The sequence below is a fragment of the Ptychodera flava genome, chromosome 8 (assembly GCF_041260155.1).
Source record: "Ptychodera flava strain L36383 chromosome 8, AS_Pfla_20210202, whole genome shotgun sequence".
NCBI lineage: Eukaryota > Metazoa > Hemichordata > Enteropneusta > Ptychoderidae > Ptychodera > Ptychodera flava.
Window position 1 is genome coordinate 33,411,559 of NC_091935.1, and position 14,410 is coordinate 33,425,968.

At 35.2% G+C, this 14,410-nt stretch overlaps 1 protein-coding gene across 2 annotated transcripts in view; it reads left to right on the plus strand.

Annotated features, from left to right (window-relative positions):
* Positions 1–14,410, plus strand: part of LOC139139131 (protein sidekick-1-like) — a 41,278-nt gene that overhangs the window by 7,650 nt on the left and 19,218 nt on the right. For both annotated transcript variants that reach the window (XM_070707929.1, XM_070707930.1), the window contains exons 4-9: positions 7,689–7,806; positions 9,234–9,394; positions 9,816–9,973; positions 10,323–10,476; positions 11,747–11,826; positions 13,183–13,312. In XM_070707929.1, the coding sequence (XP_070564030.1) occupies positions 7,689–7,806; positions 9,234–9,394; positions 9,816–9,973; positions 10,323–10,476; positions 11,747–11,826; positions 13,183–13,312 (801 nt within the window). The remainder of the gene's footprint in view (positions 1–7,688; positions 7,807–9,233; positions 9,395–9,815; positions 9,974–10,322; positions 10,477–11,746; positions 11,827–13,182; positions 13,313–14,410) is intronic.

A 14,410-nucleotide genomic window follows, 5' to 3' on the forward strand; every position in this document is an offset into this window, starting at 1 on the left:
TGACAAGGTTATAGGTCACATGTATTTCTAAGACACTGGGTCAAAAAATTAGGTAAAAGCGCAATTTCAACAATGACAGGTGACGTTAAATAAATGCGCTACAAAATAACCCATTTGCGGCAGGCTGGAGTTAAATCTGCGCAGAAACGTTCTAAAGCGTGTGCGCGTCCGAATTCGTCGCCATTTACCTTAATCTCAAAGTGTTGTAGTAGCATGCAAAGACATTATCATATCATGTCAATTAATTGCGTATTTGCATATTATAAAAAAATTTCATAATTAGGCTGGTACTTCAAGAAGTACTTCATCAGATTTTTTGAAACTTGTTATAGATGCTGAGCTCATGTTGCTTTAAATGTGTATTAGGACACTTATCAGTATCATGTTAATTAATTTCTAATTTGCATAGTTAATGATTTTTCCTAAATAATGTGATACATCCAGAAATCCTGCATCATATTTTATAAACCATTGTACAGATGTTGATCTTCCATTGGTGTAAAAGTGAATAGTGACATCCTGTTGATAAATTATTTATTGACTTATTTAATGACCTTTTGTGATTAGGGTGGCAGCGCAGATTGGCTGAACAGGGAAACAATGTTTGTAATGAAAGATCAATATTCTGAATGACTGCACTAAATCTTTGATAACACTTGCTGCAGATGTTGATCATACAAAGATTTACCAGTGAAGAATGGCGTTTTCATTTTAGCAGTATCAATAGCTAATTTAAGAAAGTCTCTTCTGTACTGAACATGAGGACATTTTTGTTCACATCTGGCGTTCTGACTCTTTTATGTCAAGAGCCATTACTCAGACATGCCTGGACTGGTTTCTTCCATATTAGTTAAATTGAATTTTGACATTTAAAAAGCTAGGGCATGACATACCTAATTCTCTCCAACTTGGTAAAAGGACAAAACCTCATGCCACATCCACTATTACTGATGTCTACTTGTTTAAAATCCAATCAAATATGGGCATTATGCAGTCACAGACAGGGCTTTGGTACCCGCATCAGGGCCTAAAAAATAAGCTTGTCCTAGATCCCAGACCAGTGATTTTTTAACGAGGACCAGTGTAAAATTACCCCTCAAAAGTCCGCGGACCAGTACAAATGAGAGCCAATTTATTTCAGAAGGGAATAATGAGTGTATCCAGTGTATCCCTCCAGCGTCCACAGATACAGTGCATACGTCTTCTAGCTAAAAAATTACACACAACCGGGTAACACATACAGGTTATTGCTTCTTTTTGAGTCAATCAAACATTTAAATTGTCCAATGTAAGCACTAAAGGAACATCAGTTACTCTGTTACAATGTGCTATTCATGATATGAGCAAGTCAATGTGCGTCTACGCTAGAGCCCTAGAGCCACGTACTTCTCAACTCATTTTACATGTAAAATGTAACGAGACAATATCCAGAACAATGATGTTTGAAGCAGAAGCCTCGATGATAAAAAACTCAAAGCAAACTTAGTTGAGCACCAACTTGGAAATGAAACGTGAGCATCAGACGGACTTGACCGGACATGTTTGTGGTGTGCTGGAAGCTCAAAATTTTATGCAAGCACTATATCTCTGTCTTTCAAAGTAGTATTTTTCCGTAATTTTCGTCTTGAGGAGTCTTTTATAACTTTCCGATTGTCAGTAGCAAAGCAATCTTAAGAATGTTGAAGGTCACCATGCTGAATTCCTTATATAGTCAAGACCCCCTAGTTAGATTGTAACTCACCTTAACAAGAACCACCTAGCTTGTCAAAACAGCATTATGGCAATTTGCTATTGCTATCATGAGGATAAAGGGGTCTCTTTCAAATATTCTGTGTTTTCAAGCTATTGTTTGCAATTTTAATGGAAAAGTATCTACCATTGGAGCAATTATAAATGAAGTGAACTTTATAGCAGTAGTGAAAAAAAACCATGTTCTTGTCTTAGGTCACTTGTAGAATTCACCAGTGTCGTGAAACATCTTATTCATTTCTGTTAAACACATTTAACTAGTAAGAATCCCCATAAAAGACAAAAACATATGAAATTTATTTCCTTATGATAATGTACGTTTTCTACATAATAATAATAATCACTTTATTGCATAACAACACACTTCGGAAAGTGCAGTATAGCAAGAACAAAACTAAACATTGCATAAAACATTGTTGTCTATGTCTTTACCTACAGCTGCTGGGGGAAACATAGTGTTTGTAATATATTTCATGAGAGACAGCGTATCATCTGAAGTTAAAATGTACAAAAACTTATCTCTTTCATTTAAACTATCAAATATAGGATAATACAACTTCATTGCAGAAAAGAGAACTTCTCTATCACTATTATATTTTTGACACTTCATTAAATAATGAAATTCATCCTCGACAGAAGACTTACAAAACTTACAAAATCTGGATTCGGGCGGAATTCTTGGTTTTGACCTTCTGCCCAACTCGATTTGTAAACAGTGATCAGAAATACGAAGTTTTGTGACCAATTTTCTACAGCGTAAGTTCTTAATATCCAGTAAGTAATTCTTTAAACCAAACTTAGTTTTAAATTCTCTGTACGTTCTGAGCTTATTATTTCCCTTCCCAAGAGACTTATTATCATTGTGTAAATCACTGTACCAAGAAACTTGATAATGCTTGCGTAAGTTATTCTGTACAATTTTAATAGTGGCATTAATGTTACAAACAGCTGACCAAATATTACCCTCGCTATAAGTATCTAGTATGTTTTGAATGAACTCAAACCACTTTGAATGATATCTTGCAGAAAGATACGCTGAACGTAACAGAATGTCATCACTGAAAACTAACTTGTGCCAATATTTTAACATGCGTTTGACTATGGCAATTTTGATAGGATATCTACCAAGTTCACCTATAATACCTGCCTGGGGAGCATGTTTTGAACTCCCAGTAAATATCTGTAGAAAGAAAAGCTAACATCATTTAAGAAATTACTCATCATTAATTTCATTCCCCCAAATTTCACAACCATAGGTAAGAATGGGAACAATCAAATGATCAAAAAGATCTAAAGCAACTTTCACAGAAAAATTCCCATTATAAGAAATACCTTTACGAAGACTAAAAACAGCTTTAGTAGCTTTCATCTTAAGATTGTGAAAATTTGCTTTAAATTTGCCATTGGGAGTTATAACAAAACCGAGATAACAATACTCTTTCACAACATCAAGGGCAAGTCCATTATAGGTAAGTAATGTACCTTTCAGTAAGTGATTACTTTTGTTAAACACCATGACTTTTGACTTCTTTGTACTAATAGAAAGCTTCCACTTCAAACAATAAGAGTGTAATTTATCAAGACAACTTTGCAAACCTACTTGAGTTTCTGAAATCAACAGCAGATCATCAGCATATGAAAGACAGTTGATGCGCAATGAATCTAATGTAATGGGGCTGTCCTCACTGGAGCCAAAAGTACCTGGAAGGTCATTTATGTAAATGTTAAATAACGTAGGGCTCAGATTACACCCCTGTTTAACTCCTACTTTAGATTCAAACATGTCAGTGAGGATATTGTTAGATTTAACACAATAGTTAACATTTTAATACATAGACTTAATCACAGAAAAGAAATTACCATTGATACCATAATTCCTAAGTTTCCAAAGCAAACCTGGTCTCCAAACTTTATCAAATGCTTTATGAAGATCAATAAAACAACAAAAAAGATACTTATTTCTTAAGTTGCAATCAGCTTTGTTCATATACGAAGAATAAATATACTTATCAACAGCAGATCTCAAAACAAAAATATTATCAGAAGTAGATCTCATGACTCTGAAACCAGACTGAAATGGAGTGTGAATTCCCTTATCATTCAAGTACTTAACAAGCCGACAATTGAGAACGGAAGTGAACAATTTTACCAGACAGCTATTAATTGAAATTCCTCGATAATTGGATGGATCACTTCTGTCACCTGACTTGTAAACAGGAACTAAAAAAGCTGATTTCCAAGAACTGGGAAACTTACCGGATCTAAGAATGGTGTTAAATAAAGAGCAAATTGGAGTACGCAAACTTTGTCCACCAAACTTCAACATTTCATTCAAGATACCATCTGCACCTGGGGACTTTTTTTATTCAACTTACAGAGGGCTTTAAGTAATTCTGCTTCAGAAAAAGGACAATTGAGAATAGGACACTCATTATCATAATTACTCTTTACCATGCAATGCAGATCAGAAAGTACTTGTACAGAAAAGTTATCAGAAACATCATGACCACCATCAGCTGAATTTCTAAAATGATTAAACCATTCCCCTTGAGAAATTGAAGCGTCACTTCTGTCAGTAACACTATCGCCAATGATTTCTTTCCATAACTTCCAATGATTCTGCGTACTTTCAGAATGAGAATTCTCTAACTGTTCAAGCAAGTTCTTTTTGTAAATATACTTCTTTTGCTTGATAAGCTTTTTATAATGCTTTTTTAAAGTAAAGCATCTACCTCTAATGAAAGGATCACAAGGGAAACGACTTAAAAGTTTACGAGCCTCATTTAACTCTGTGCGTACTGCATAACAAGAATTATCAAACCAAGGTTTCTTTTCTTTGCTTTTGATTTCGATTTTTTGGAACTAGGTCTTGGAGTAAATGTTTTCAAAGAACAATCAGCAACTTTGTGGATAATAGCTTCAAAGGTAAAAACTGCAAATAACACTTATTTGTGAACAACCATTCTGGAGAGGTTCTGCAATCTTAATTATAAAATGAATGAATTCGTGACATCAAATTTTCAATGAATGTAAACTCTCAGGTGCTCATAAGACAGATGAAACTACTTAACAAGAACCTAAGAAATCTACTGAGTAAATGTATATGCAATGTGTATGTATTACAGAGATTGACAAAGTCTTTGCCGTAGGTGCATCCCAAGCAAATCTGATAGAAAAAATGCAAATATAACACAAGTAAGAGAAACGAATCATTCGTGTATTGTTATGCAATTTTTTGTGGACCAGTGGCTTTTACCTGGGGACCAGTGAAAAAAACCCAGGTTACTGGTCCTGGGACCAGTGGAAAAAAGGGGAAATTTTCAGGCCCTGCGCATTCATTGCGCATCATATCGACTTCAATATTTATCACTTACAGTTACAAAGTCCAAATTACAAGGGCGACTATGTCATTGTCGATGACAATTTTTCAAGGTTTTTAGAGAAGCTATTGTTCATCCGGGTGCCTATATATAATTTCTTTATTTACATGCAAAAAGGAAGTAACACTCAACAGACTGCTGGTTTCTTTTGAGAGGTAGTGAAAAGTGATATGCATAGCAAAATAATTATTTATTCCTATCTGCATGTTTTAAACAAGCATTTATGGCAGTTTCTATGAAGGGAAGTGCGGGTTACCAAACATAACGTTTTGTTCCTCTTTTCACCCAGATTCTACAAGTTTAATGACTGCAAGTAAAACTGTAAAAAAGTGTAAATGTATATGTATACAATACGGGTCACATGGATAGGGAACACCAATATTTGGATGTCTTGGTGCTAATGGTGAGCTTGGATAGACAGCCTTCAACTGTACAGCCACATAAAGTCAGAAAGAGGGAGAAATGACAAAAATAGAGTTCTTTGAGTTACTTGTATATGTAGAGTTTGCCTTCAACACAAAGATTGTAAAAGCCATACAGTTTTATTGATGCATCATAAAACACAATTTCCAGAATGTAGGAAGTTAATAAAATACATGTGGGTGGACAGTCATTAGTTTATTACCACCCTGAAAGTTAAAGTCAACTAACAGTCCCTATCATCATTTCAGCGTTCTCAGACAGGTTCGCATGAGATTCTCAGATATATTTGCAGACTTGAATTATAATGATATATGGTTATGTTCAAAAAATACCGGATGTTGTCATATCTGAGTACATTGAACAGTGCTGTCTGAGACGGGCAATGTTTAGTACAATTATATACCTTAATGGTATAGTATATATAAAATGATACAATCTGGGTATTTTATGAAAAACTTTACTATTGTACACCTTTTGTAGTCACGTTTTGCAAACAAAGTCAAAAATACAGTTTTTCAAAATGTACTCAACTTTCTAAACATCCTAACGAGGCAACAGTCCTGTGCATGATCTACACATGATATTTTGTTAGTTTATTAGTTTATTTGATATATTTAAAAAAGAATCTTACCATATAAGGTATTCTTTAGTGTGTGATATAAAATGCGGTCAGGTCAATTTGAACTGAACATCACCCAAAGTAAGAGGGGGGTGTAGAGAGCACCCTCGATCGACAGATCTTAGTCACAGTACTGAGCATTACTGTTATTGGACTGTAATTTGCTGTGTGATGAAACTCCATAAGTTTCAGAAGCAGGTGTATAGCAGTATATTAAAAATCATTATTTTGAGAAGTTCAGAAGCTCAGCAACAATAACACAGCTAATAGTAGAAAATGCTAGAAAAAGAGACAGACCAACAGTATGAGATTGATGCAGGACATAGATTCTGCTTGTAAGTTTGTAACATTCTCATGTATGCCAGGCATTAACTTGTCAGAATGATGTTCAGAATAGCTTTTTAACAATATTTTCTGTAGACCATTCCATAAGTTGAACACAATGCATAGTCAAAATGGGTCTCAAGTAACAGCTCAGTTTGTGGTCGAATAATGTTTCAGCGGACATCGTTTGAAATGATAGTTTGAAGTATTAATACAAATCTCTTTTTTGCATGAACCAAAAAGCAATTTTTAAAGTTTTTTATAAGATATTAAGATTCCCCTCATGAACTGAATGTTGTTTTCCCTCAAACAGTTTACACGGACTTTTCAGCCATTTGTTATTAAAAATATCAGCCTGTTTTAGATTTTTGTAGATTAAAATTTAGATTTAATATTTAATTAATTTGTTTCCTTTTTAAAGAATTTTCCAGATGGTCCCAGGCTTTCTTTTATTCATGATTTCGAAAGAAGATGGTTTACAGTTTCTTTGAAGGAAAATTTTGGCAAATTTTAAACTATGTAGTTTTATAGGCATTTACTTACTTTCCTTTACAGTACGTTTCAAATGTGATAGCAAGGTTTCCTTATTTCTTGTCCTGCCAAGTTCAAATTCATCAGGTCAAGTTGATTAGAACCAATGAAGCACAATGCGTCCCATATGGAGCATTGTAACAAAATTATATTGAACATTTAAAAGCCAAATGAAAACGCATATTATAAACATTATTTTTAGGGACCAAGCTGCTGCTATAACAGACCAAGCTACATGTAAGTGGGTGAAAATACATACGTGTGGTTTTGGTTCATTACCACCTTTTACAAACTTGGCATATGGGGAAGTGATACAGTATGGCAAGAAAGGGGTTAATATTGGTATTTACTCATGAAAGGGGTCAATTGTTGCTGGAAAGTATGCTCTTGACTTCAAGTGCGCATTTAAATTCGTTGAGGTATCACTCTGAAAAATATGTCAAGACTAATGTCAATTTCAAAAGTACGTAACCTTTTGGAAGATTACATTTCCGCAACAACTTCAAAACCATACTTTTCATCATCCTGTATATTTATCTGTGCATGCATGTTTCAGTATACCTGTGAACCTGTGTGTATGTCACGATAAAAGTCGCCAACATATATGTGCTTGTGTTTCAGTTTGTATACAGGAATAAAGTCTTCTTTGCTCTCATTTACAGCTCTACCCAGTATAGCAAATTTTAGCTGTCAGGCCCACAACATGAAGGAAGTCTGGTGCACATGGGATCCAGTGCCCAGCAACCTACCAACGACATATGTTTTCACTTATAAACCCAGGTTGGTGTATTTCTTCATATGCTTGTTCTGTATCTCTTCATAGCTAAATTGTGTTGGACTTTGTACATTAAGACTGATTCATTAAAAAGATCCTTTCTCTAAATGGTAACCAATTTTGAATAAATTAGGACTAGGAGTGTTAAAATCAGAGTCTAAAAGTACTCTGGCTACAGCTTTCTGTAGCCTTTCAGTGTGGAGTAAACGTTTGTGGGAACAATGACCCCATATGTTAGAACAGTAGTCAAAATTTAGTAATGTAAAACAACTGTTAAAAGTCATCTTGGCTCTCTGAATTAAAGGAGAATGTATACTTTTAAGTTGCAGCAATTTTAAGGCATCCCTACTACAAACTGTATTTACTTGCTCTTCCCAATTTAGGATGTCGTCGATGGTTAATCCCATCAATTTTCATGGGTTATACAATCAAGCTTATAATTGCTACACATTACACTTTGTGCTCATCAGCTCGCCTTTAACTTTGGTTCGCAAGTTTCTTTGGATCTTTCGATATAGATTGGTAGAAATTATGATGAAATCCGGAACATTGTGTTTTTTACAATGTTTTTGTCATTTACATGTAGATGCATCAAGTGGTACAGCAAATGGTATGATCCTTATATACCTAAACTTTTGCTCAAATTTTTCTTAATAAAACTTTCAACCATGCGCACACCAAATAAAGAATAAAAATCTGCGGTCATGATGCAAGAAACAAATTAATATCCTATATTTACCAATATATAAAATTCAAAATGGCCTCCATTCTGTGTTGAAAATATTGACAGCCCAACACCTGTCCCTGAGGCACGTTCTACCTTAATTTGTAGCAGGATAGTGTAATATTAAATATACTTGATTTACTTAAGGTAGTATGTGCCTCGAAAGTGAAAGACTCAAACTTTTGCTCAAACTTTCCTAAAGGAATATTTCGACTAATCTCTTTCAAAATCAAGAATAAAAATTAGGGGTCACCGTGCAAATTTTGGTACTAGAGAAACAAATCATCCAAGATTTACTGATATTTGAAATTCAAAATGGCCGCCATCCCTGTGGTAAGTCTATGCACAAAACGTAAAATTGTCGACTTTCGAAAAATTAAGACGCTTTAAAATGAACCCAAACAAGTGATAGATCAGAAGAGCATTGAAAAAAAATTGAGTGTCCGAATATTTGTCTCCTAGGCACATTCTACCTTAGTACAAGAGGAGTGCACCATTTTTATGGACACAATTGGTTCATGGATAGAGTAAATTTTCTGTATCTTACATCCAAAGAAAAGGTGATGCCAGGAAAACCTGACATGTACACAAAGCTAAAAAAATTATCTGAGTGTTTAGCCTGGTACCAGCCATCGAGCAATGTGTAGAAGTAAAGGTTATACACATTAGCACTTACTCCTGATTCTTGTTAATCTTTGTCACTTACAGTCATGAAATGAAATGGAAAGACTGCCCAGACTCAGTAAGTAAAGGACCAAACTCATGTTACATCGAGCAGTCTGATGGTACACCTCATGACTTGAGAGTAGTTGCTACAAATGATCTTGGCAGTAAAGTTTGGCTATTCAACATTGATTCAGACACTCAGTGTAAGTTCACAATACAACAGTATCTATCTTGCATGGTTTTCATTATCTTTCGTAATGATTTCGTAGTTTTAAACCAATAAGTGTATGTATAAACACACTGACTGCAGGAAGTAATAGCATCAAGGCAGTTATATCATATTTGATTGTTTTCGTTCATTCTTTATTACACTACTTTGTTTATGCCAGTGCTCTTTCATCATCTGCGTGTTGACAGGATGGAATAATATCATACAAACGTTATAAGGTAGGGTATAGGCCATTCCTGGTCATGGTTTTGGACAACCCTTTAAGACCTGTTGCAAAGTAAGATCTCTATACAATGGAATTTTTGGTAGAAGGATTGAACTCTGAAGATCAGGCCAGGTAGCTTGTGCTTGCAACATGATTCGATTGAACCGTAATATTTTTATCACCATGGTAGCCAAACCTGATCCCCCTGAAGACGTGAAGGTGATAGCAGAAAAAAGCAACATAGCCGCAGTGAGCTGGAAAATACCATCTGAATGGTATTCTCCCCATTTTACTCTTCTTTACAAGTTGCAGTATTACAGCGAATGGGAACCCTACATTTGGTCAGAGGTAAGGCAGCAACATCCTTTGAGGTGCTAGTAATATGCCATTTACCCGTCCCCTTACAAAATAGTCTTGCTGAATGAAAAACATACAGCTCCTTCTGCCTGTGCAGTTTAGCCTACATTTGGTTCAAGCCAAACTATATCACAATATGTAATAACAATGTTATTACTTTTATCTGATTAATCAGTTTGCTTCCAGTCTGTTAAAGTAGCTGGAGTTTGAGCAGTGTAAGTATATAGATAAAGAGAGTGTATCGTAAAGTACATTTGAACAAGGTACTTTTTCTGGAGGAAAAAATCATTTGGAATGCCAGAGCATGATCACAGTCTTTAAAAATTTTCTTGTCCCGCAGGAACTTGATGCAGATACTCAGCTTTCTTATACGCTAACGTCATTGGATGCATACACATGTTACACCATTCATGTCGCTACAAAATCACTGTTCAGCAGTGATGAATATTGGAGTGATTGGTCGACTCCCAGTATTGGATGCACAAAGGAAGCAGGTAAAAGAACTATTCTTTGAAACAATACGATAACATTTTACCAAGTATGTAGAAAGCTGCATTCTTATAAATTACTCGAGGCTAAAATTCCCTTATGAATGAACAAAACAGTATGCGGTCGTATATATGTACATATTTAGGGCCAGTTTTTGGTCCAAATACCCTTTTCCTTCTATCAGTTGCCACATTGCTTTAAGCGTTGATATACGTGTTAATTTCCACATATGATCTCATACAGCAGCATTCCATGAATGATTATTTTTTTCTGTGCGTGCCGCTTTTTGGACTAAATTTACTCATTATTAATGGACTGACACTTACCTTCAATGTTTATCAGGTGGTATATGCTCTGATGCACTTTCCCCAAGTCATATTGCTTCAAATTATTCTGTTTCAAATATCTAACTTTCAATGTTTATCAGGTGGTATATGCTCTGATGCACTTTCCCCAAGTCATATTGCTTCAAATTATTCTGTTTCAAATATCTAACTTTCACTGCGTTCGGTGAATTACTACACACATGAGAGAATAATTACTGGTTACATGTAATAGTCATTATTTTCTTTTGTCTGACAACTGTGCTGTTACAGCTCTGCTGTTATTACTGCTAAGTATAATTTCGCATCAGACTGGTGCACGTCCAACTCCAATAAATTATCTTATTTGCCTCGAAAGCCAAAGATTTACAAGGCTTTGTAAAGTTTTACAAAGACTTGGTGTGTATGAAAGACAAATTTATAAACTTTAGTGAGCATGAAAACATTTGTTAATTCTATAGCCATTACATGTACACCACCCACTTTTACTTCAAGTAAAAGGCTAACAGACCTGCGTTTCGAATCAAAACATACCGTAAAATATTAAATGAAACCATTTGGCCATCAAGTCATTAGAGTAATTTTAATCCTGTGACGGCTGTAATTTTCCCCACCAAAATTTTACTGCAATATTTTACCAATTTGTGAACTTTTCGGCAATTTTTTTCATAATTTTGGACCAAATGGATATCACATTTCATCGGCTACAGTTCCTATCAAAATTTTGACAAAAATCAGAAAAAGTTGACTGTAGTATATTTTATAAAGGTGACAAAAATTAACTTTGGCGCTCAAAGGTTTAAAATATGGAGATACTGTAGGAGATAGCTTTGCACAGTGCAGGCATGCTTTGCACTTCACTGTAACCGAGACGATTAACTCATGTGTCACCCCAAGATTATGGATGACAAATATCTAATTAGCATCTCACATCTCTTTCTTTCATTCCAAGTACCGGAAAAGGCCCTGGAAGTAAACATTCCTGGGCAGACTCTAAAAGGCGGGCTGAGAAATGTCACTATTCGATGGCAGGTTGGTTAACTACTCAGACCTCTTGTGAGCTGTGTAGGTACTAGTCCTATTATAAATGAAGGGTCAAAGGTCATCAGGTCTCAGCTTGTGTTATTTTCTTGTTTCTTGTTTCACGACTAAAAAATCAATTTGGATCAATCCCTGTGAGAAAATACAGCTGGACAAGACATTGTTCTAGGACCCTGTCACGTGAAAGGATACAAGATTGGTCACGTGTGTAAAATTTTACTTACCTGCGTCATGAATATAAATCGGTGGTTATTGTCAAAGTTTCTCACTTGGGAAACAAATTACCTGGCATTGACTGATAATTTAAATTCAAAATGGCTGCCATTCAAATGATAACTCTATGGGCAAAATTAAACTCTGCCATTTTTGAAAATCAACCGAGGTGATGAAAAATTATTCATACTGTAAGAGCTTTAAAATGAGCCCCAACAAGTGGTCGATCAGCATAGAAATATAAAAATTTGAGCCTGAAATCTGTCCCTTAGGCGCATTCCATGGCAAACCTCAATCCTTTAATGCATTAGTGTCAGTTGAAGTGGACTGTTTTTGTACTTTTAATCTGCTGTTCACTTTTGAAAGATGGGTTCTTGTGATTTGTTCAGGGGAAAAGGTGATATAAATTTTCCCCCTTAAAAATGAGACAAAAGAAAAGTCAGACAGCTATGAGAGATACATACCCCAGTAGACCTTAAAACCCTTTCATGACCATGGCTTTACCCAAACCAATTGTTATCAGTGGTGATCTTGGACTTGTTTACAGGGAAGTGAGGGTGAACAGGTTAAATGCTATGCAAACTGTGGCAAGTAAACCATGTTAATATGCATAATAAAGTTATATTTTTATCAAGTAGGTCACTTTTATGTTTGGAAAATCAGAATTGTTAACAGTTGAAAAGTTGTCCATGTTGAACCTGTTCAAATTAATGTTCATGGTGTATTTAGAAAGTGGAAGCAAATTAAAGTAGTTCGCATATCGCAAATGTAATGCTTAAACGTTTGCTCAAACTTTCCTCAAACAAACTTTCAATGATTCTTTTTCAAAATCAATAGTAAAAATCACGGGTTCACAGTGCAAACTTTGGTACTGAGAAACAAATTATCCAATATTTACCAGTATTTAAAATGCAAAATGGCCGCAATCTCTCTCTTGGGGAATGTAGAATTATTCCTGATTTTTTTCACAAAACTAAGCAAACTAAACTAAACCTTATTTACTCCATAAGCTTTAAAATGAGCCCAAACCAGTAGTAGGCCAAAAGAACATTGTTAAAGTTTACTAGTCCAAGTATGTCCCACCAAGTTGCATTCTACCTTAATGAGGGAAACTTATTACATCTCATTATACAGCGACTCACAAAGAGACAAGCAAGAGGAGAAATTACACAGTACAGGATGACAGTGAAAGATGAAGATGACCCTAGTAAAGCTGATAACATTGACATCCTTGATGGCAATGCTACTGAGTATACTCTACAAGGTCAGTACTCGTATTTCAACCACTTGTTAACTAATTAGATTTTGAAAACATGATAATTTGTCAGAAATTTTGGACGACAAGTTACTAGTAATTCACGGCAAGAGGATTTTCAACAAACCAGGAGCAGGTTGAGATGGATTTCAAACGTAGCCTCCAATCTCCCATTTGGCCTTGTATAATAGTTCTTTCACTGAAGATCTTTACAAAAAATTACTAATGAAACACTTTCCCTCGCATTGACAGAAGTCGAATGTGTCGTTGAATGGCTTGATCCTGTTTTAGCAACGTCGATGATCAAAATAATTGAGATTTAAAAAATCCCAGGTCAAACATTCAATATCGTTTCCATTACTAAATGCCAGGCTTATTTTTTCTCATGTGCATATTACTGATGCCAAATAATAGTGTAGATTATTTTTGTTCTTTATTTAAGAATATAAGAGATCAATATGTAACAAATTAAACATTTTAACACTGATGAATATCAGAACATTTAAAGGTGAAGAATTCGGTTTGAAAAATGCATAAGGACAAATATAACAGAATTTGACCTGCAGTGCTTTAATGTTTTAGGTTTTTCAATTAGGTAGTGCAGTGACCCTGAAGTCAAAATCTGTGCCCACACCTTCCAGTGGCACATTAAGTTTTATTTGCTGCATAGAAATAACAGTTTAAGCCTCTGAACGCATTCTGCCAGCAAGTTGTTCACTGATTGTTTGCTGCCCATTGTCTTCGCTGATAGAGTACAGTATTTGTACTACGCATGACCTGCACAGTATCTTTGAAGTTTGCTATATTCCTGTAGATTTTGTAAAGTTCTTTCTACTGCTTCCCTATCTTTTAATACACACATTTTGAAGAACATGCCAAGTTAGCTGCATTGTCCTGCAAAGCCTAACTCCCCTGTGCAGCTTTCCTTGACAGCACTTGTAAGTCCTACCGCCTGCAGTGCGCTTATGCATTTGTGCAAATCAGCTGCAAGCCTGTTTTATTCCTCACATTAGGGCTAAGCTACAATATTGTACAGTGTAATTTTGACTGCTGTTGAAAAGAACTCAAAACCGCATTATTTACTTGTTAGTTATCATGAAGACACAA